Source organism: Ipomoea triloba, chromosome 2 (assembly GCF_003576645.1).
Source record: "Ipomoea triloba cultivar NCNSP0323 chromosome 2, ASM357664v1".
Taxonomy (NCBI): Eukaryota; Viridiplantae; Streptophyta; class Magnoliopsida; order Solanales; family Convolvulaceae; genus Ipomoea; species Ipomoea triloba.
The window spans coordinates 13,759,541-13,783,029 of NC_044917.1; the positions used below are offsets into that span (position 1 = coordinate 13,759,541).

At 33.5% G+C, this 23,489-nt stretch overlaps 1 protein-coding gene across 1 annotated transcript; it reads left to right on the forward strand.

The window, feature by feature from the left end:
* Positions 1–2,430: 2,430 nt before the first annotated feature.
* On the forward strand, positions 2,431–18,570 carry LOC116009713 (MADS-box protein EJ2-like). The gene is made up of 8 exons (XM_031248834.1): positions 2,431–2,843; positions 4,675–4,753; positions 5,186–5,247; positions 7,969–8,068; positions 16,980–17,021; positions 17,133–17,174; positions 17,601–17,740; positions 18,200–18,570. Exons 1-8 carry the CDS (start codon positions 2,659–2,661, stop codon positions 18,282–18,284), a joined length of 735 nt encoding a protein of 244 aa, XP_031104694.1. The 5' UTR covers positions 2,431–2,658; the 3' UTR covers positions 18,285–18,570.
* The last annotated feature ends 4,919 nt before the right edge of the window (positions 18,571–23,489 follow it).

Below are 23,489 nucleotides of genomic sequence, written 5' to 3' on the forward strand. Positions count from 1 at the left end.
TGATGATTTCTATAATTTTGTTATATTATTAATTTATTTTCTGCAAATTGTGTATTACAGTTTTGTTGTAAAGTACTACATTTAATTTATTATAGAAAGTATTATATATAAGACTTAAATATTGATAAAGTATTGATTATATCTGAAATTCTATTATAAGCTCTTTTTATTATATCCAACCAGCCTCAAGAATTGAGACCTCTGAGACCGTCTTACAGGAGACCAACCCTTATTATTATTATTATTATTATTATTATTATTATTATTATTATTATTATTATGTATCAGAAAATTACTACGAAATAGTTCATTTCTGTTAGGGTGATGTTATTTGTTTATACCAAAATATATATTATTTGATGTAGCTTCATATGACTAATTAACTTGTGATGAGATTAACTAATAATTCACATATAACTGACAAATATAAGGAATCATAATATTTTAAGTTTACAACGTGTGCTATAATATAATATGCTTTGTAAAATTGTATATTGTGTTAGGATGTAGCTCTCTAATAATAATTGTAAGATTAAATGTTTACCACTATACAAAAAATTATACAGTGGATAGTAACAAAAATGCAACTTTATTGTTTTATACTTGTGTTAAAAAAATTAATTTTTTTTTTGAATATTAGGGAGCAATTTGGTGCCATTGGACTACAAAGTCCTTGGCAAAAAAAATAAAAAATATATAAAAACAATTATACTTGATACTGCTAGGCATCAAGCAAAGAACTATTATTTGTAATAGCAATTTGAGCCCTGAAGGAATTTCGAGAGAACCCGGGTTCAATTCCCGCAAATGACGATTCCCCTTGGGCCCAGCTCATGTGCCTCCCGGAGCGAACGTGGGTGGATCCCGGACCGTTAAACGGACGGAGAGAAAGACCCTATAAATTTACCCAAAAAAAATTTGGGACTGCGAACAACAACAATGTGCTACTGTTTGCAGTCCCAAATTGCTGTTGTGAACAGTATGATTGTTCGTTATTCGTAGTAACCTGTTGTTTAAAAAAATATTTTACGAATATAAACATAAAAAGAATTGAATAAAAATCAAAATATACAAGTATTTATATGAATATTATGAAACATATGGTAAAATTTGACGGTGATAGATGAAAATTTTGTTTTGTTCATGTATATAGGGAGAAAAAGTTCTTAGATAAAATTTAGAAGTTAGGGAGAAAAGTTCCTAGAGAAAGTTTAGAAGTTATGGATAAAAAGCTCGTAGAAAAAAAAAATAAAAAATCAAAATATAGAAGTAATAATGAAGTAAAAATAATATTATTTCAAAATTTTAAAGGAAGATGGTAAAGATTAGGAGAGAGAAAATAGTGATAGAGTTTAGGCGCAAATTTTATAGTGGACCACAGACCACCAAGCATTGTGATCCAAGTGACAAAACGATGTCGTTTTGATTAATGAAAAGAGACAGATGAAACTGTCTCTATTCTGCACAACGGCAGTTCCCTTTCAACACAACTGCAGTATCAGTTCAACACAACTGCAGTTCCAGACGAATGAAACGGCCTCCGGCAACTGCAGTATCAATTCAACACAACTATAGAATCATTTGAGATGAACTGTAGTATTAGTTACGGACACAACTGCAGTATCAGTTCAATACAAATTCAATATTAGTTCAACACAACTGCAGTATCAGTTCAATACAACTGTAGTATCAATTACTGAGATTTACGGGAGCCGTTTCTCCCACTTATTGAAACGACGTCGTTTTGTGACCTTGGTCCACAATGCATTGTGGACCGCAGTCCACGGTATAAGAACTGGAGTTTAGGTATGAAGAAAATATAGGATAATGAAGAAAAATAATTTATTGAATTTAGGTATAAGGTTTATAAAGTTTAAATAGAGAGAAAAAAAAAAAGTAGAGTTTAAATAGAGGGAGAGAATTGGTGGAATTTTTTATTTTTTTTTTAAATATTGGGGTTGAGGGTTGGATTTCAATTATTTATATTTGAGGAGGAAAGGTGTACAAAAGTCATAAAATTAAAAAGTCAAGACTCTTTAAAAGTCTTAATTGAATATCACCTGATTTTAAAGACTTTAAAAATCTTGAGTGAATACCTCGTGACTGACTCCCTAAAAGTTTAAATTGAATACCTCCAAACTTTTAATGTTCATCAAAGTCTTTAAAAGTGTATGAAAGTACTGATTGAATAAACCCAATGTTATGAAAAATCGAATTCAAAATAAATTCAGTCAACATCGTTAATCGAACCAGACACATAAAATAGGACAGAGTATAAAATTTCCCAAATACTGATTAGTAGCCACATTAGATGATGCAAACATAAAACATTTTACTTTTCTTTAAAGGGTGGAAACTAGGATAAGAAAAGAAGGATGGGAAGGAATTAAAAGAAAGAAGAAAAAAGAAGAGGATGAGAGCTTGGTATGTATAGTAAGGTAACTAAAGATAGACCTGCCCAGGGTTTCCATTTTTCTATCTCACTCTTTCTTTCTTCACTATTCCTTTCTCCTTCTCTCATTATTTGCTCTTTCAGATTGGTACCCCCAACCCTTTTATAAACCACACACTACTAAAAAAGTGGTTTATTATATTTGCTCACCAAGATTGGAACAGTTTCCACTTCATTCTCTACTACTGAGTGAGTGTAAGAGAGATATGGGAAGGGGAAAAGTAGAACTGAAGAGGATAGAGAACAAAATAAACAGGCAGGTCACTTTTGCTAAGAGGAGAAATGGGCTTCTCAAGAAGGCTTATGAACTTTCTGTTCTTTGTGATGCTGAAGTTGCTCTCATCATCTTCTCCAATCGTGGAAAACTCTATGAGTTTTGCAGCAGTTCTAGGTATATATATATATATATAATTTATATATGCTCTTTTTTCTTTCCTTAATCTTCCCAAATAAATCTTAACTTCTAGACAACCCTGTAAACATCAAAACCCTTCCTATGTTGGTTTATATAAAGCCTTTTTCTATGCAAGATCTGGCTTTTTAATTATCCACAATTTCTGGGTTTAATTTCTTTTTCTTTTTTATTCTGGGATTTTTAAATTTGTTTTTTTTAAATATGAAAAACTCGATCTGGTGACCTTTTTGGAGGCAATAAATTTTGATTCACTGTTAAGATTTGATCTGTGGAGATGTCATGTTTTACAGTATGTGTCCGCTGATGTTCCTTGTTCTTTGATTTCCAAGGTTGCAGCAAAAATATATAAAGTTTTTGTTGTTCTAAAGCTGTGTATGTGTCTATCTTTAAGCCCTCAAATCTGCAATTATGATATTAACAAATAAAAATTAAACAAATATTGTGTTTAACCCTACCATATATATATCCCATCTATATTGACATAATATTCATTTCCAAGATGATTATAATCCATCAGATTGCAGTTTCCCTTTGTGACCACTGTGTAAATTCTTTACTACCAGTTATTACCTGGAGTGTGTGTGCATGTCTTATGATATCTGATCGATGAGCTTATTTTCTGATCGATCTAGTTTTCAAAATTCTAAACCACAAAATATTCATATATAGATCTGATCTTCAAAATTATCATCTATCTAATTCTGTCATGGACTAGGGTCCACCGTGAAAGGTGAACCCTGATTCAAAATGACATTCAGATTATGTATCTTAACTTAATATATTATGTGTCTGCAGTTACCAGATTATGTGTTGTAAATAAATTGAAGATGCATAATATATAACTACAGACACATAATAGGTTAACTATTTACACATAATATATCAACGGTAAAATATCATTTTTTTATCTAAGTTCTACATTTAAGGTGGACCCTGGTTCATGTCAAAGCAATTGATTGCTTTAGCCATCATACACAGTTATACTTTCTTTTTTTTTTTGTTGTGTTTGATAACAACAACAATAAGTTGATTACTAGTAAAAATAAACTTCACATGCATGGTTTAATTTTTTTTTTCTTGGTTCATTTTAAAAAATCAAAGGTAAACATAAGATGTTAATTATATATGTAAAGTCTGAATATATATATATATATATATATATATATATATATATATATATATATAGGCAAAAACTTGTGTGAGACCGTCTCACCATGAGACGGGTCGGGTCAAGATGCAAATGTAACACTTATATGCACAAATGTCATACTTATATGCTCAAATGTAATACTAATCAGAAAATAAAATTTTTGTTACTTATTAGGGTAAATGTAATACTTTTAAGGGAAAATACAATACTTTTACATTTCGATTTAAAAGTATTACATTTTTCTTCAAAAGTATTATATTTGCCCTTATAAGTGAGAGGTACTTGTCAGCATTACTTATTATGAAAAATGTATTACTTTTTCTCTTATAAGTAACAAAAATTGTATTTTTGATTAGTGTTATATTTGAGCATATAAGTGTGAGATTTGCACATATAAGTATGACATTTGCATGGTGCTTTGACCCGACCCGACCCGTTTCACGAATAAGGATCCGTGAAACGGTCTCACACAAATATGGTACTTTAAGTATGACATTGACATTTGCATGGTACTTTACCTCTTTACTCACAGTCCAAAACCACACACAAATATAAAGAGGCCTATTATTACATGTTTAGCCTGCGAGAAATAATTATCTGTACTAACTCTAATTATTTTATTATTTTTAAAAAATATGATTCTTGAAATTGTATTAGCATGATGAAGACCCTTGAAAGGTACCAACGTTGCAGCTATGCTCATTTGGAGGCCAACCAGCCAGCCAGTGACACTCAGGTATTATTATTATATTATTATAGCATCCTATTTATATACTGTATATTGTGTAGATTGAGATATATGAAATATTATTCATCACCACTTTCAGAAAATAATTATTACCCAACATGTAAGGCTTTTTTTATTTGATTATTCTATAAAATCTTTATTAATTAATAGTAGGATTAACTAACTCACGAGGAATATAACTAATGCAAAAATATAACTCTCACCTCATTATATCTTGATTTTTTTAGAGTGAAATACTCCGTAATAAGTTAAAGGGAATTAAAATTGTGACTTTTTTTCCTGAATGAATCAAAATATTATGTAAGTAAAGAGTAAAAAATGAAACTTTATGTAATATTACTGTTTTATATCCGTGCATCTCTACCTTCATGCATAAATATGTTTTCATAATTAACCATCTATATATTACTATATAAACAGAACAATTACCATGAATATCTAAGGCTAAAAGCTAGGGTTGAGCTCCTTCAACGATCCCAAAGGTATGTCTCACTCACCTTATCCCCCCACTATACATGTTCATAGTTGAAAGAGAAAATTTCACTTTTTGTCCTCCGATAATTATACATGAATCGCATGTGCTTATTGACTATTAAAAGTTTCTAATTATGTGCATGACTATGTAATTTGTATCACATTTGATCCTACAGTCTAATTTTCCGGCCAATTATTGTTGGAATTGCTCCTTCAGGAAAGAACACTGCATTTGCTTCTTTTGGAAGGAGCACTGCGCTTCTTCCAGTGCTCCTTCCGGGAGGAGCACTTCCGGCAATAGTTGGCCGGGAAATTGAACTGCAGGACCAAATGTGATACAAATTTGATAATCATGCACTTAACCAGAAAATTTTAATAGTGAAGGAGCAAATGTGATTCATTATAATAATCAAGGACAAAAAATGAAATTTATTCTAATTGAAATTTCACTATCAACAATTTCAATCGGACTGTTTTTTTTGTAATTTTCTTTTTACATTTAAGGTATTATAATTTGATCAGCATTCAATGATTTAAAAAAAAAAAACTTATTTTGAGTGACATTTATTACTTTTGACTATTATTCCTACGTGTCAAATGATGCTTCAATAAGAGGTACTAGCGTCAAATCAAACAACCTCACAGCCTTGACAAAGACAATAAATGGTTAGGGTTTGAACTTTGAATAACACAATATAATTTTTTTTGAATACTACTAACTCTATTACAATGCAGTATCGGTTCATAAACCAATTGAAGCACAAGAGTTAGTATTGCCTCCATTGAGGCTCGAACCCACCACCTCCCGTATAAAAGGAAGGGTTTGATACCACTGGACTACAAGATCCTTGGCATAGTAGTTTTGGTCTAAGAAAATATTTAGTTAAGGGGCGAAGTTATAATTAAATAATTGAACACAATCATCCTTAATCATGTAATTAAGAAGTAGTATTCAAAAAAAAATGTAATTAAGAAGTATATTATATTATATAAATAGTAACTTCACTTAATAATGTGTGTATTTCTATCTTACATAATCATGTTGTTGTGTTTAATTTTATGTTATCTAATTCAGTTAATAATATTTATTCAAATTATTTAGAGTTAAACCTTTTGTAATATGTAATTTTGTAATATGTAATTTAGTACGTGTTAGTACATAATATATATATATATATATATATATATATATATATATATAAAGAAACTACGATGTTAAATTGATTGGTATCATGTCTCTTTGTACCCGATTAGGTAATACCAAGTGTAAATCTAATATTTTTACCATTCATGTACTTTAAGGGTAGTGTTGGCTTTGAATAAGCACTACATTAATCGACATGGTAGAATTTTGAATATCAAACAAAAGATGACTTCATCTTTGTCTAACCAAGGACGAAGACGAAAAGTCATGTCTTCTATTGCGATGGAAATTAACCAAGTTTTCTTTTTTAATTTTTTAAAGTATCAACCTTACATTTTATTATTTTTGTTGCTGCTGTATTGTTATCATGCCACATCAATTCTAAAAATAAACGACGTAACACTAAATCACTTTAAAAAGTCGAATTGCATGTCTAGTCAATATCTTATCGAATATTTAGTATTTTTTTTTTTTAGTTTAGTGGTAGAATTACACTATTAATTACCATTATTTTAAGGGTTTATTTGTTAATTTTCTCTTATTAAATGCCAAAGAAACTAAATGAGAAAGAAAACAATATTATCATGCGTGTAGTGTCCTAATTATTTAAGATTTATCATGTGCCATGTCTCATAACCTGCTCCAATTGCATGTGTCATAATATATCTTTTTGGTTTAAGTTTTGAATTAAATTTAATACTTGACAATTGAATATTAGCAATATTCCTTTATAAAAGATAACAACTTGTCAACTTCTATGTATATATAAAGAGATGTAAGTGTTATATCTTAATTTTCTACAATAAATATATACATGTATTTGAGTAAAATTTGGATAAAGATATAGCATTAAATGCCTACTCTCAATCTCACTAATAATATAGATTTTTAGTTGAAATGTAACACACAATTTAATTTGGTATCAGAGCATGTAAAAGTGAATAGCATGTAAAAGTGAATAATTCCTACACTACATGTGAAGTGCATGGTGACCATAAAATATATAAAATATTGATTGTGTAAATTTCTACTTGATATAAAACACATTTTACATTAGTTACATAAAAGTTTCAACAATCAACAATATTTCCAAATGTTTCTATTAAATTCATTTTTATTCCACAATTATACATGTTGAAACAAACACCTTCATTGTTTTGAACACTCACCTTCACACAATACTCGTTCTCAAGCTAATCTACCAATAGTTTGTGTTGGCTTCTAGTTGGGGCAGATCTAAATGAGAGACAATGGGGGTAGTTGTCCCACCTCCCCCACCCCCACCCCCATTATGTGTGTGCGCTTGCTTGCTTTAGTGTACATAAATAATACATTATTATACATAAAATCATTGAAAGTTGAAGTTGCTTAGTTGCTTTCGCAGTAGACTTATCTCTTTTCTTTTGTCCTTTTAAAAAAAAAAAATTTTTGCCACACTGACCGAAATTTTTAACTCCGCCCTTGCTTCTAGGGTTAGTATCACATGCTGAATCCAAGTTTTCTACAACAACAACAACAATAATAAAATCTTGGGGTTACTATGATTTTGATAAATCTCTGCATTATAAAATTACTGTTTTTACAGAAATCTTCTTGGGGAAGATCTGGGTCCATTGAGCACAAAGGAGCTCGAGCAACTTGAGCATCAATTGGAGGCTTCCTTAAAGCAAATCCGGTCAAGGAAGGTATATGCTAATTAAATGCCAATATTTTCGAACCATTTTAGGAGGAGCATTGTCAAATTATGTGATTTTATTATAAGAATATTTCGACAAGTTAATTTAAAAAAAAAAAAATTAAATAGAATCCCGTAATTTGTAACAATTTGAATATACTATAACCCCAAAATAGCAAGTATTAATATTGTTTTTGGAATCAAATTAGGTGAGGACAATTTGAATTAATTCCATTCTTAGCTTTGAGAGTTCCAAACTATTGATAGCCTTTTCTTTTTCAACTTCACTGTTACATTGCTACCCAACCTAGGGTTTCTTGTTAGGGTTAAAACAAAAGTCCTCGTTCATTTGAATGTCAGAAGCTAAGAATATCACTTTGTTTTTTTTTTTTTTTTCTTCATGTTTGTCATTCCAAAGTCAAAGCATTCAATCTGTGTTCAATCCAAATCGTTAGTTATGGCTTTTTTATCTAGTAGAGATGCTAGACTAGTGATGAAGTGTACTTAGGGTGAATTGTCATTCTCTTGAGGATTACTGAAAGATGTAAGTTTATGCTCTCTCATGCATGAAGTACTAAATCTTCTTATGGAAATTTAACCATAATGGAGATCCTTTTGGCAAGTGTAGCAGTGAACTAAAATAAGCAACACTCAAATGACAATTGAAATGAACATAACGGATATAAAAGGTGGAGGAGAATAGGAATTTAGACTAGGCTAAGGTAATATGACCAAACCAGGAACAAGAGTGAGAGTGGATTGACTTGACAACATATTATTAACTAGGAGAGTTTTTTCTCATAATCATTCTACACTCTTAGAACACACAAAGGCATTCTCATGACTCATTATTCCTGTTTAAGAGCTGGAGGCATATCATCAAATATCTTTTTCTTGACTTCTCATACTCTCCTATTTTCCAAAGGTGAAGTAAGATTAGTTAACCCCTTGAGTTTAGACTAGGTAATTACATCCTAATCTAAGCTCAATCATGTTAATTAGCATCATCAAGATCAAGTCTCATCGATCCTATTCAACAAATTCAAAGTCATATTTCCCCAATCCTAACCTTTATGTCTATCCCCTTCCTAGGAGACTACTCACACATATTCACAAAGAAAACAAACATAGATTCAAGAATAAAAGATGATTTCATAGCAACACAAAGTATTGAAATTACAATGAACTGAAATTTGAATTAACTTATCTAATTAGAATTGAACTTGCATCTAGAAAATGAAATCAATCTTCAATCTACATCAAAACTTGCTTCCAAAAATGAATAGAACATGAATTTAACTAGGACTTGGAATTGGAATTAAAATGAAATATAAATTGGAAACGCAAATTGTTATTCTAGGGTTCTAAGAGGTAAGGATTGGAACTAATGTATATTGTATTGTATAAGAAAATGATCTCCCCAATGTAATCTAATCTCTAATGCATCAAATAAACCAAATTCCCCTTTTTATAGTTTCGATTAGGCGCGTCATGAGGCCTGTCTCGAGCGTGATAGGACTCGAGACAGCCTTGTTATGTTCTATGAAGTTCCTATCACGAATGGTCTCACGAGCGCGACTAGGTGCGTGATAGCAGAAGTTGGTCTTCATGAACTCCTTCACATGCGTGACACAACTCGTGACGACTCATCCTCCAGCTTTCATTCTATTTCGTCTATTTTGAGTCCAATTTGCCTTGTATATAGTCTTTTTTGCCTCCAAACATTGATATGTCCCCAATTTGCTCCTTCCTACAAAATTTATCACATAATTGGTCAATTTAAACAATAGCAAAGCAATTCTATCCAAAATTGACCAAAAGTTTAGAGGAACAATCTTGTAGAATTTGAATGAAAAACTAGATATCTGGGATAGTTTCATGATACGAACTCGTACCAAGCCGGCACCGCTTTGAGTGGATGCGAACTCCAAGGACGGAATGAGAGGGGGAAAATCAGAGAGAGAGAGAGAGAGAGAGAGAGAGAGCAGGAGAATGGAAGTTGAAATAATTCTTGTGTGTCCTCTTCCCTGGCATGCAGGGTGGTTATATACTGAGTTACTCCTATTATGTTTATGACTATGATTCTTAATATGATATATATTAGGACTAAACTATACTATCCTATTATGAATAGACTTAGTCTAACAAATGTAATCAGCCATCCATGCTGGTTTCCTTCGTTCCCTCTTTGGCCTAGCAGTATGAGTTGTTTCTTCTCTATCTTTCATATCTTGATTTTCACCCTCTTCTACTGTGGATATGCCCGTATCACTCCCCTTTCCTTCGGCGACCACCTTGTCCTCGAGGTGGAGATTGGGGTACCATCGTGTTCCATTTCATCGGCAGTTTCCCATGTTGCATTTTCTGGATTACTATCTGACCACTGTACCAAGACTTGGTGTTGTATTTTTCCATTTTTCAGAACATCCCGTTCCCCATAGAGTGCTAGCGGAGTTGAAATAGGTGATTGGCCAACAAATTTTTCTGGTAATTGGACCTCTATATTTCCCTCAGTTCCCATGTGTTTCTTGAGTTGTGAGACATGGAATACTGAATGAATTTTTGCTTGTGGTGGAAGCTCGAGGCGGTATGCAACTTCTCCTATTTTTTCCAAGATCTTGAACGGCCCATAATAGCGTCGTGCTAGTTTGTTAGAGCTTCTCCGTGCTACTGATATCTGTCTATATGGTTGTAGACGAAGCCAAACCTTATCTCCTACAGAAAATTCCACTTCACTCCTTTTAGCATTGGCTTTTTGGGCCATGCGATGCTGAGCTTCTAGAAGATTGAGTTTTAGTTGCCTTATCAATCTGTCGCGATCCAACAACAATTCATCTAGTGCTTGAACTGTTGTTGTGTCTTGGTTATACGGTGATAAGGTAGGTGGAGGTCTTCCATATAGTGCTTGAAATGGAGTCATCTTAATGCTGTTGTGGTAGCTTGTATTGGCACAAAATTCTGCCCAACCCAAGTATGATGTCCAGTTGGTTGGTTTGGCGTGGGTGAAAGCCCTTAAATATTGCTCTAAGCATCGATTCATTACTTCTGTTTGCCTGTCGGTCTGTGGGTGGTATGCCGTGCTTCTCTTCAGTGTTGTGCCACTTAGTGTGAATAATTCATCCCAAAATTTGCTTAAGAAAATTGGGTCTCGATCTGAGACAATTGTTGCAGGGAAACCATGATGTTTTGCCACTATTTCTACAAATACATTAGCTGCCTTCTGTGCACTAAATTGGTGTGGTAATGTTCCAAAGTGCACATATTTAGTAAGCCTATCCACCACTACCATGATGGTTCCTTGTCCTCGTGATACCGGTAATCCTGTTATGAAATCCATTGTTACATCTTCCCAAACTCTTGAAGGAACTGGGAGTGGTTGGAGTAGTCCTGCAGGGGGTTGTGTTGAATATTTGGTTTGTTGGCATATTTGGCAGGTTGCGATGAACTTTTTCACATCGTCCCTCATGTTTATCCAATGAAAATTAGCTGCAAGCCTCACCAATGTGCGAGTTACCCCTGTGTGACCTGCCATTGGGGTTGAATGGAACTCTTGTAGCAGGTGAGATTTCAGTTTAGAGTTTGCTCCTATGCAATATCGGCCTTTGTAGAAAGCCATGCCATCTTTGATTTCATAATAATTAGGTAGTCTCCCTTCTATATTTTTTTGGTGGAGTTGCAGTATGTCAGGTTCTGAGTTATTTTCCTTTCGTATAGTCTCTATAAGTTCTGGGATTGGTTTACTTACTGTGAGGAATACTTCTCCATATGAGCTGTTCGGTGCTGTCTCTTTTTCTCTTCTAGAAAGAGCATCTGCTACTTTATTATTGTTGCGAGGTTTATACTCTATTTTGAAATTATATCCCATTAATTTTCTAACATAGTGTTGTTGAGTTGGGGTTTGCACTACTTGTTGTAACAACTCCTTCAAGCTTTTATGATCTGTTCGGATGATGAAAAACCTCCCTAGTAGGTACTGTCTCCATTTTTGTACAGCTTCTACAATGGCAAAAAGCTCCCTGTTGTATGTTGATGAGTTTTTTAATCGTGATCCCAACTTTTTTCTGAAAAATGCAATTGGTCTGTCTTCCTGCACCAGAATCGCCCTGAAAAATGCAATTGGTCTGTCTTCCTGCACCAGAATCGCCCCAATGCATGCAATTGGTCTGTCTTCCTGCACCAGAATCGCCCCAATGCCTTCATTAGATGCATCTGTTTCTACAATGAAATGCTTGCTAAAATCAGGAAGTCTCAAAATCGGGGTCTTTGTCATTGCAGTCTTGAGGGTCGTAAATAAAATCGGGGTCTTTGTCATTGCAGTCTTGAGGGTCGTAAATGCTTCCTCGGTCTTTGTCATTGCAGTCTTGAGGGTCGTAAATGCTTCCTCTGCTTTTTGCCCCCATTGGAATGCATCCTTTTTAAGTAAGTCGGTTAGCGGAGCTACGATGTTGGCATAACCTTTTATGAAACGACGGTAATATCCTGTCATTCCCAAGAATCCCCTTAATTGTCGAATGATTTTTGGTTGTGGCCAGTTTATCATTACCTCAATTTTGTTAGGATCTGCATGCACACCTTCCTGATCAATTATGTGACCAAGGTATTCGATAGAAGTTTGACAAAATCTGCACTTGCTCAACTTTAAGTAGAATTCATACTGTTGTAATGTGCCAAACACTTCTTGTAGGTGGTAAATGTGATCCTCCAGTGTTTGACTATAGACCAAGATGTCATCAAAGAACACTATCACAAATTTCCTTAAGAATTGGTGGAGCATGCGGTTCATGGTTGCTTGAAAGGTAGACGGGGCATTCATTAACCCAAAAGGCATGACAAGAAACTCATAATGTCCTTCATGAGTTCGAAAGGCTGTCTTATATATGTCTCGGTCATGCATCCTTATCTGATGATAGCCGGCTCTAAGATCTAATTTTGTAAATACCCTTGCTTGGCCTAACTCATCAAAGAGCTCATCTGCCGTAGGAATAGGAAATTGGTCTCGTACTGTTGCAGCGTTCAAGGCTCTATAATCTACGCAGAATCTGTAGGTGCCATCTTTCTTTTTTACGAGTAGGACTAGAGATGAGAAAGGCTTTGACTAGGTCGGATAATTCCTTGATCTAGCATTTCTGTAACCAGCTTCTCGATTTCTTCTTTTTGGAAGTGTGGGTAGCGATATGGGCGAACATTGATTGGCTTGGTTCCCGGCTGTAAATGAATTCTGTGATTGAAAAATCTATATGGGGGTAACGTAGCAGGTGCTTGGAATAGTTTCTCATGCTGCTGAAGTACTGTTATAATTTCTGGTGGAATATCTGTAGGGAGTTGTATCTCCTGTATAGATTTTTCAGTATCATTTTCTTCTGGTGGAGATTCAGGACCACTTATTAGGAACAACTCATAGAGTTCCAGTATTTCCCTTGTTGCTACTGGAGCTTCTAACTGATTCAGAGTTATTTCCTGTGGTGTGAATGAGTGATTTCCTTGCAATTTTACCTGTTGGCCTTTCCATTCAAACTGCATGGACATATTAGCATAGTCATGCTCAACCTTTCCCAGCCCCCGTAACCATTGAATTCCTAACACCATGTCCGGGCCTCGAATTGGAAGCACAAAGAAGTCTATTAAGAATTCAGTGCCATGTAGTGTCAATGGTACTTGTTTGCAACTGTGGGAACAAGCTAGAGAATCTCCGTTACCAACATATACCCGAAATGGTGTAACTGTCAAAGCATGTAACTGTAATTGCTCCGCAATTTTGGGTTGCACAAAGTTATGGGTGCTACCACTATCTATTAAAATCTGTAATTTTTGCCCATTAACTTCCCCCAAAAGTTTAAGCGATCTAGGATTACCTGGGCCTGCCAATGAGTTTAGACTAGAAATATCTCCTGAGATTATGTCATCTTGCCCATGCACTATGGTGTCTTCCTGTAAGAGTGGATCTTCTATATCGTCATCTCCTGTCCCCATTAGCATCAGAAATCTGGTTCGACATCTATGGTTGTTTGACCAGCGTTGGTCACAGTTATAGCAGATACCTTTCTCTCGTTTTTCCCGCATCTCTGCAGGTGTTAATCGTTTAATGGGAAGATTTGATGTTGATTGAGTTGAGGGTGGTAAAGCTAAGGTTGTTGTCTCCCTTTTGTCTTGGACGGATGATTGTGTTATAACTGGGGCTGACCGTGTAGTGTTTGCAGGTGGTATTTGGCGTTGTTGCCACCTTAAGGGTGATCGTGCAACTGGTTGAAGCTCAGCCTGAATTTCCTCCAATTTTGCCTCATATTCTCGAGCAAGATCAAAAGCTTCCATCAATGTTGTTGGTCGTGCCATCTGCACTTCTCGTCGAATAAGTGGTTTAAGCCCTGCGATGAACATGGAAAGAAGGATCGGTTCTGCAATCCCTGTAACTTTATTCATTAATCGTTCAAATTCTGCTTGATAGGCAGTGACTGTGGTCTGCTGTGTCAATTTTGACAATTTCCCTTGGAAATCCTCAAAACGAGACTCACCGAACCGCTTTGTGACATTCTGCAAAAATTCCTTCCATGTGGTTAACAATCTATTCTTCTTCATCCATTGATACCACTCGGAAGCCTTCCCCTCCATTGTGAATCCTGCTATTCGCAAACGCTGTGTGTCGGGTGTATCATAAAAATCAAAATATTCTTGAATTCTAAATACCCAACCGTGAGGGTCTGAACCATCAAAGCGAGGTAACTCAAGTTTTATATGAAATCGTTGGGTCCCTTGACCATTCTCCGTCTGCACAGATCGTTGGGTCCCTTGACCATTCTCCGTCTGCATAGATGGCTGCAGATGAGTATCAGGTGAAGGTCCTAAAATTCCCTGTACTTGAGGTTGCACTACTGCATTCATATTGGTTGTTACCATCGTTTCCAATCGTGAAACAGAGTTGATGAGTTTTTGAATGAGTTGGTGGTTTGTAACAGTTTGTCTGTCAAAATTTTCTTGCAATTCGGTAATTGCCTGCTCCCAAGGATGAGTTGCTGTAGCTTGGTTGTCGGACATAATGAAAGCACCAATTGATACGAACTCGTACCAAGCCGGCACCGCTTTGAGTGGATGCGAACTCCAAGGACGGAATGAGAGGGGGAAAATCAGAGAGAGAGAGAGAGAGAGAGAGAGAGAGAGAGAGAGAGAGAGATAGCAGGAGAATGGAAGTTGAAATAATTCTTGTGTGTCCTCTTCCCTGGCATGCAGGGTGGTTATATACTGAGTTACTCCTATTATGTTTATGACTATGATTCTTAATATGATATATATTAGGACTAAACTATACTATCCTATTATGAATAGACTTAGTCTAACAAATGTAATCAGCCATCCATGCTGGTTTCCTTCGTTCCCTCTTTGGCCTAGCAGTATGAGTTGTTTCTTCTCTATCTTTCATATCTTGATTTTCACCCTCTTCTACTGTGGATATGCCCGTATCATTTCACCATAAAAGAGATAACAAATTAAATCACGAAATCCAGAGACTCCACAGAACCCAAAACAATGGGAATGGCCAATCAAAACTCCAGAAATATTCACGAAGCACCGGAATGAAGAACTCAGACAAATGGCGAAAGTGCTAATGTTGGGAATTGAATGCCTGATGAAGTCATGTATGGGTCATTCTTCATAACCCTAAGTGGAGATCAGAGGCTCAGGAATGGTTCCTTTGCCAACCTTTCGGTGAAATTCATGAACCGTTTTGCCATCTCGATAAAGAAGAATAAACACTTTTCTTACCTCACTACTATTGAACAAAGTCTAGGAGAGCCTCTTCAAGAGTTTATCAACAAGTGGAATGTTGAATAGTTGAAGAGGTTCTACCAATAGAAGTAGTGCGAAAATAAGAAGAATTTAGTTAGTTTTTATTATTATTATTTTTTTAAATGTTTGAGAAATGGAAACGTAAAATAAGAGTTGAGTTAATGTGTTGGGAATGAGATCTAATGATGATACTTGGTCAAAATTTGATGTAAAGAATATGTGATAAGCTACTTTAAGGACATCTAATTGTTAGAGGTTAATGGAGTACTTATCTTTTCGATACTTCCATCATTACACTCATGTTAACCTAACATTCACATGCTCATTTAGCTTTTTTTTTTTTAAATTAAAAAAAAAAAAACAAACAAATAAAGGAAGTAGGTCGCTTGATCTAGGAAGAGCTTCAATGCTCCGCGCCTTATCTATCTTTTATTTTAAAAAGTAAAGAAAGTAGGTCACTATTTGACCTAGAAAGAGTTTCAAGACTTTGTGCTTTAGAAATTATTTATTTCAAAAAGCAAAGCAAGTAGGTCGCTCGATATAGGAAGAGTTTCAAGACTCAACGCCTTAGCTATCTTTGATTTCAAAAAGCAAAAGAGGTGGGTTGCTCGACCTAGGAAGAGCTGTAAGACTTCATTCCTTAGTTATCATTTATTTCAAAGAGCAAATGAAGTAGGAACTTAGGAAGAGCTTTAAGACTCTCTTCCTGAGCTATCTTTTATTTCAAAAAGCACTCTTCTCTATTATATTTCTTTGAGAAGGGATTAAAAAAAAAAAAAAGTATATTCCCCACTAGAAGCCATAATTTCATTCAAAGTAAGTTTAGCCCTAACGAGGAAGAATACAAGAAATTAGAGATATGGAAAGTAAAATACCTGAATCGTTTATTGAAGTTTAAAGTGTTCAATAAAATACCTAAATCGTTTAAAGGAGTTTAAAGTCACTGAAGTTGTGGACCAAAATAAGGAAAGAAATCAGGTAGCAACATCTTTTTTTTTTCTTTTTTTTTTAGTACTATCATCCCCAATTAAGTTTTCTGAGGAACTAAATTACACGTACATACAAATTTGTGGGTATTACTAGCTAGCCCTACAAAGATGCCTTGGCTTCATGTTTCACACTGTTGTATTTTGCATTTGCAGACCCAATCTATGCTGGATCAGCTAGCTGAGCTTCAACAAAGGGTATCCATTTCGATTAATAATTATAAACATATTTCAGAAAATCCATATATATATATATATATATAAAATTAAATTAAGTGAAATTAAAAGCTAATTATTGTCTTATTACAGGAGCAAATGCTGGCAGAGTCCAATAAACTCCTTAGAAGGAAGGTAAAATCATCAAACAACCCTGCACACATGTATTGATTTTGTATTTGCTTTTTTTTTCTAATAGTAGATGGATAATGCATGCTACTTATACTGAATTCTATATTTTTTTTATTCAATTTCAAAAAGTTTTTGCATTTTTCACAGGATGCATTATATTATAAAGTATTTGATACAAATAGCATTTCGATAATTATTACACCATGCATGCATGTCAACATTCAATTCATCACCTCCAAGTAATAGAAATATAATTGACATATTATTTAATTTCTACAAAATTTAGGTTAAAATCCCTATTGAACATTCACTATTAGTTTTAGTAAAAGCATTTAACGCTACAAGACCTGCTTGGTCCTAACAAGATCTAACATGGGGGCATATAATTTGACTGTTTTACGAACCTTAAACTTAATTTCATGTATATAGTTGGAGGAAAATGTGGCCGGAATACCTCTCCGATTGTCATGGGAAGATGGGAATCAAGCAATTCAACAAAACCGCCAGCTTCCACCACAGTCCGAGGGGTTCTTTCAGCCTTTGGGGCTGAACATATCTGGACAAATTGGGTATAAAAAATCCATGTTTGATTAATGTTTTATGAAACAATTATGTACTAATTTATAGTAGAGTTAATGTCATATGAGGTCTTTCGGGTATAGTGATTTTGTCACGTTTAGTCTTAAATTTTTAAATTGATCACTACTAGTCCTTCGACTTTCAAAATGTTACCATTCATGGTCAAAGTTAACCACCTATATGGTCATTCAACTTTTAAAATTTAACCAATCGTGGTCTTCCTAGAAAGACCATAGGTAGTTAAAATTTGATAGTTAAAGGATCATCGGTGGTTAACTTGGACAATAAATGGTAGCATTTTGAAAGTCGAAAGACTATAGGTGACCAATTTAAAAGTTTAGGACTAAACGTGGCAAAATTACTATACTCGGAGAACCTCAGATGGTATTAACTCTTTATAGTATGTATGTGTGTACTTACACTCATGTTTGTGTGTTTGATTGTTTTAGATACAACTCTGTTGGCACAGATGAGGTAAACGTTGCAGCCTCAGCTCACAACATAAATGGATTCTTTCCAGGGTGGATGCTGTGATGATAAGATGTTGAAAACTTGGAATAATTCAGGCCACCTTAATTGCATTATATTTCCCTAACTGGAAGGATTATTATTAAATTTAGTACTACAATGATGTCTTGGTGTGTGCTTGCTTGCTATTTTTGTTGTTGTACGTGGTCTGTCATGTGTATAGCTACTTGTAATTATTGTTATTGTTATTGTTATTTTTGGGGACAATAAGTCTGCATAAGTTGGCAATAACATAACTGTATTTTATATATGTAACCTGTCTAAGCTCGGGAGAAAATATTATTATATGTAATTATTTGTATGTTTTTTTTTTTTTTAAACATTCATGAGAATTCTTTATAAGGCAATATGTTGTGACCACACATTTTGAACGGTAACAGAGATACTATTGCACTAGTTGTCATTTCTCTAAGCTAAGTCTTCTTAATTCACTTTTGGTATCATTGTCAGTCTTCATCTTCAGTACTTGTCATCTTCTTTTTTATTGGTAGTGTGTCATGCGCAATTGAATTACTGGTGGTAGCATATATAGAGGGTAGCGTCATGCATGCAATGAGATTATGGTATAGGAAGTTGTGGATGTGCGTGTTTTTGGAATTAGTATGAATGAGTGTAATATTTGATTTTGTTCATGTTGCACATCTATGTCACACATGTTCATTTTGAACTTCATATTTTTGGAATTAGTATGAATGAGTGTAATATTTGATTTTGTCCATGTGCATGTACGTGTTTTTTGTAAATTTTTTTTGTTGAATTGATACTCCTCCATCCCATTTTATGTGTCTGCTTCGGTTAACAAGACTTGACTAAAATTATATTTGGTCCAATTTTTCATAATATTAAGTTTATTACTTCCTCTGTCCCATTTTACCTGTCCTATTTATTATTCATTGGTCAAACCAACTCTTTCTTCTTTGCTTATTTTCTTTAGTAATTTTTTATTATTTTTAAATTTAATTTTTTGTGTTTAATAGTACTTTTAATGTAGTTTCTAAATATATAAATTTTTTATATTAATTTTAAACTTAATATTATTAAAAATTGGATTAAAAATTATTTCAGTCAAGCATCGTTAAACGAACCAGACAACCATTTTGGGACGGAGGTAGTATTAGTATACAAAATTATATATTTAGAAAATACACTAAAAGTACTATTAAACATAAAAATCAAATTTAAAAATAAGTAAAAAATACTAAAGAAACTAAACAAATAAGAAATACAGTAGTTTATTTGGCCAATGAATAGTAGGTAGGACAAATAAAATGGGACAAAGAGAGTATTAACATTGGAGTACCCAGTGCTGCCTTTTCACCACAATGCATGTAGTTAAATAGTTTGTCACTTTATGCATAAACTTTTTTAAGTAGTGGTTACATCCTATATACCAAGTGTTTGTGTTATTAAGGTTGGTGCTAATTTTGTCTTTAATCAAAGCATGTTGGGTCTAGAAAATGAAATGAAATGAATTCTAAATTTATATTATTTCTAATACATTTAAAGGAAGCACAATAAATATTTTACATACAGGATCAATGAATGCTGCAATGATGGCAATTTTTGAAATTTCTTCATTTTCTGGATTTGCAAGATTGATTATAGCATTGTTGTAGTCTCGACATCTTTTCAATGTGTCAAGTGTATCATGATGTTCTATTGCCGTACATTCACATTTTTAATAATGAGTTTTAAATGTAGCTACATAAGAAAATGGTCTAATTACCATTTACATATTATTACCACCATAAAATCATATAAGTCCTTTAGGTGTTATGCTCGAGGTACTTTTGGTTCAACCATTTTAGTGTTGAATGGGATCTTGTTTCATACCAGTCCTTTAGGTGCTATGCTCGAGATACTTTTGGTTTAACCATTATTGTTGAATGAGTTCTTATGGATAGAAAAATTCATAGTTTATTTAAGGAATAAGATTAGATAAGGTAGTAAAAATTTATAAATTTTAAATCATCTTAATAAAGAAATACGATTTATCTTTAAAGTAAACAACTGTAATGTAGTCCAAATCAGAGAAATTATGGGGTAGTTTCCCGCTTCAATTTCATGGATTATTTGAATACCTTCTTTGTCAAAAAATCCTCCTCAAGTAGTTAATATGATTGACTTCAAAATGTTTTTTTAATTTTTCTATGCTATTAATGAAATACTTGGTAAATAAATATATAACAGTATTTTGTATTATAACTTTGATATTTAATTACAAGATAGTGTAAAAAGAAGAAAATTGACAATATAGTGAATATAATTAATTAATGAATTTAATTTGAAGATACGAAATCTTTGTATGGTATAAAACAAAGACCATATAACTAATAAAATTATCTCTTTTTTAATTTTTGATAATATAAATATATATATATATATATATATATATATATATATATATATATATATATATATATATATAGAGAGAGAGAGAGAGAGAGAGAGAGAGAGTCATAATCAGGTGTGGTCGCGCTTTAACGTGAGATAAGTGCGGCCGCACCACTATGTATACATATATACACCACTCAGTCTTAGAAAATGCACCACACAAATATGCACCGTTAGGTACGCATCACCAAAAAACACACCACTAGGTATGCAAACATACACCACACAGTGTTAAAAAATGCACCATTAGGGGCAAAGGAGTTATGGTGCATTATTTTGGGTGTGTAGTGTGTTTTTCGATGTTTTTGTATATTTTCATTGTGGTGCATTTTCTAACATTGAGTGGAGTATATTTGTATACATAGTGGTGTATTCTGTACGGGCCGCATGGAAGGCGCGACAACATTTGAATAGAAATATATATATATATATATATATATATATATATATATATATATATATATATATATATATAGGCATGCTCGAGCGAGAACGGTTACCTAGATGTAATTTCGCGTGTCCAAATTCAATGAATCAGATGTAATTTTAAAAAAATGACGCGGTGACATTTTCGTAAATAACTCAAATTTTGGTACATGTAAAATGTGTTACAAGTGCAAGTAACTGGTGCAATTTTGCAAGTAAAAAGTGCAAGTAAAATCACTTACAAGTGCAACTATCTTTCACTTACAAGTGCAAGTAATTTACATTGGTAACATTCGTGCACCTAATGATAAAGTCATTCACATAGGTGCACTTAGTGATAATGTCTAGTGCAACTAATTATAACGTTAGGTGCACTTAATATTGATGCTCAGTGTACATTTGACTTGCACTTGTAATACATTTTTCTTGCACTTAGGTACAATATATGAAACTGTTACTTACACTTTTAACACAATTTATTTACACTTCGATGTTCAATTATTTACAAAAGTGTCACCGTTTTATTTTTAACTCAGTGTTTCTAATCTGTATGATTCGGACACGTGGTCGGCTGTGAGTTGTTCTTAGTTCTCTCCTAGGCTACCCGTTCTGTCTTGAATGACCTCATATATATAGACTTCAGCTAAAATGCAACCGCGCCTTAAAGTGCGGTCGGTACGACCACTTAATAAAGGCACCAATAGTGTTAGAAAAATACACCAATGGAATGCACAAATACACCACAAAATGCACAACACACCCAAAAAAATACACCATACCTCCTCACACAAAATTGTGTATTTCCGGACATTGTGTGGTGCGTTTATGCATACCTAATGGTGCATTTTCGTGATGCGTACCTAATGGTGCGTTTTCTTGGTGTATTTGTGCTTTTTTTTTTTTTTGTTTTGTGTTTCCTAATACTATCGGTGAACATTTGCATAACTATTGGTGTGACCGCACTGACCGCACGTTAAGGCGCCGCCACACCTAAACTAATGTTCATATATACACACACACACACACACACACACACAGGGGCGCGCTCAGTTGCGAACCATCACCCAGGAAGGAAATGAGAACGTTTCGCATCCGTCCACGTGTCCAAATCAACTAATCATGTGTAATTTAAAAAAAAATGATGCGGTGCATTTTCGTAAATAACTCAAACTTTGGTGCAAGTAATTGTGTTATAAGTGCACCTATTTTCACTTACAAGTGCACCTATTTTTACTTATAAAGTGCACATATTTTCATTTACAAGTGCAAGTAATTTACCTTGTTAACATTCATGCACCTAGGTGCACCTAATTATAACATTAGGTGCACTTAGTATTAATGCCCAGTGTACAATTTACTTGCACCTGTAATATATTTTACTTGCACTTGTGCACCTATTTTCATTGACAAGTGCAAGTAATTGATCTTGTTTACATTCATGCACCTAGGTGCACCTAGTTATAACGTTAGGTGCAACTACATCTGGACACGTGGGCAGATGACATGCGTTCTCAGTTCTCTGCTAGGCGAGTGGTTTGCACCTGAACACGATCCTATATACACATACATACATACATATATATACATACACACACACATACATACATACACACACACATACATACATGCATACATGCATGCATACATACATACATACATACATACATACATATATATATATATAATATATATATATATATATATAATATATATATATATATATATATTGGATCATATGAGAACAAGTCCATAGAAGAAAAGTAATAACTAATCACAACCTTACATCTAGAAAAACTGAACGCACCAGATCAGATTTAAAAAAAAAAACGCGGTGACAATTTTGTAATTATCACCAACATTACTAACAAACGTGAACACTAAAATTTGTTATTTAGTATTAACGTTTTACACATTTGGTGTTAACATTTTGCACTTGCAAAAATGCGAAAGTACATTGCAATTAGTGAGTTTTATGACCGAGTTTTTGATTTTATTTGGTTCAATGGTTCACTTTTTACTGGTAATTAAGGTATAACATTTACAGTTTAGATTTAAAATTTAGCTTTTTCGTTGATTTTATAGAATTTACTAGGTTTGCATATTTAGTTGTTAAAGATTGCATATTAAGCTTTAAAGTTTAGATAGTGGAGTAGATGATAATTAAGAAACTGCCACCGCGTCTTTTGTTTTTTTTTTTTTTATATTTTAAAATCTTATCAGATCGGTCAAATTTTTAGAGATGTAAAGCTAAGATTGCTTCTTATTTTCTCATATGGAAGTGTTCTCAGAAGATTCATAGCATATATATATATATATATATATATATATATATATATATATATATATATATATATATATATATATATATATATATATATATATTCAAATGTT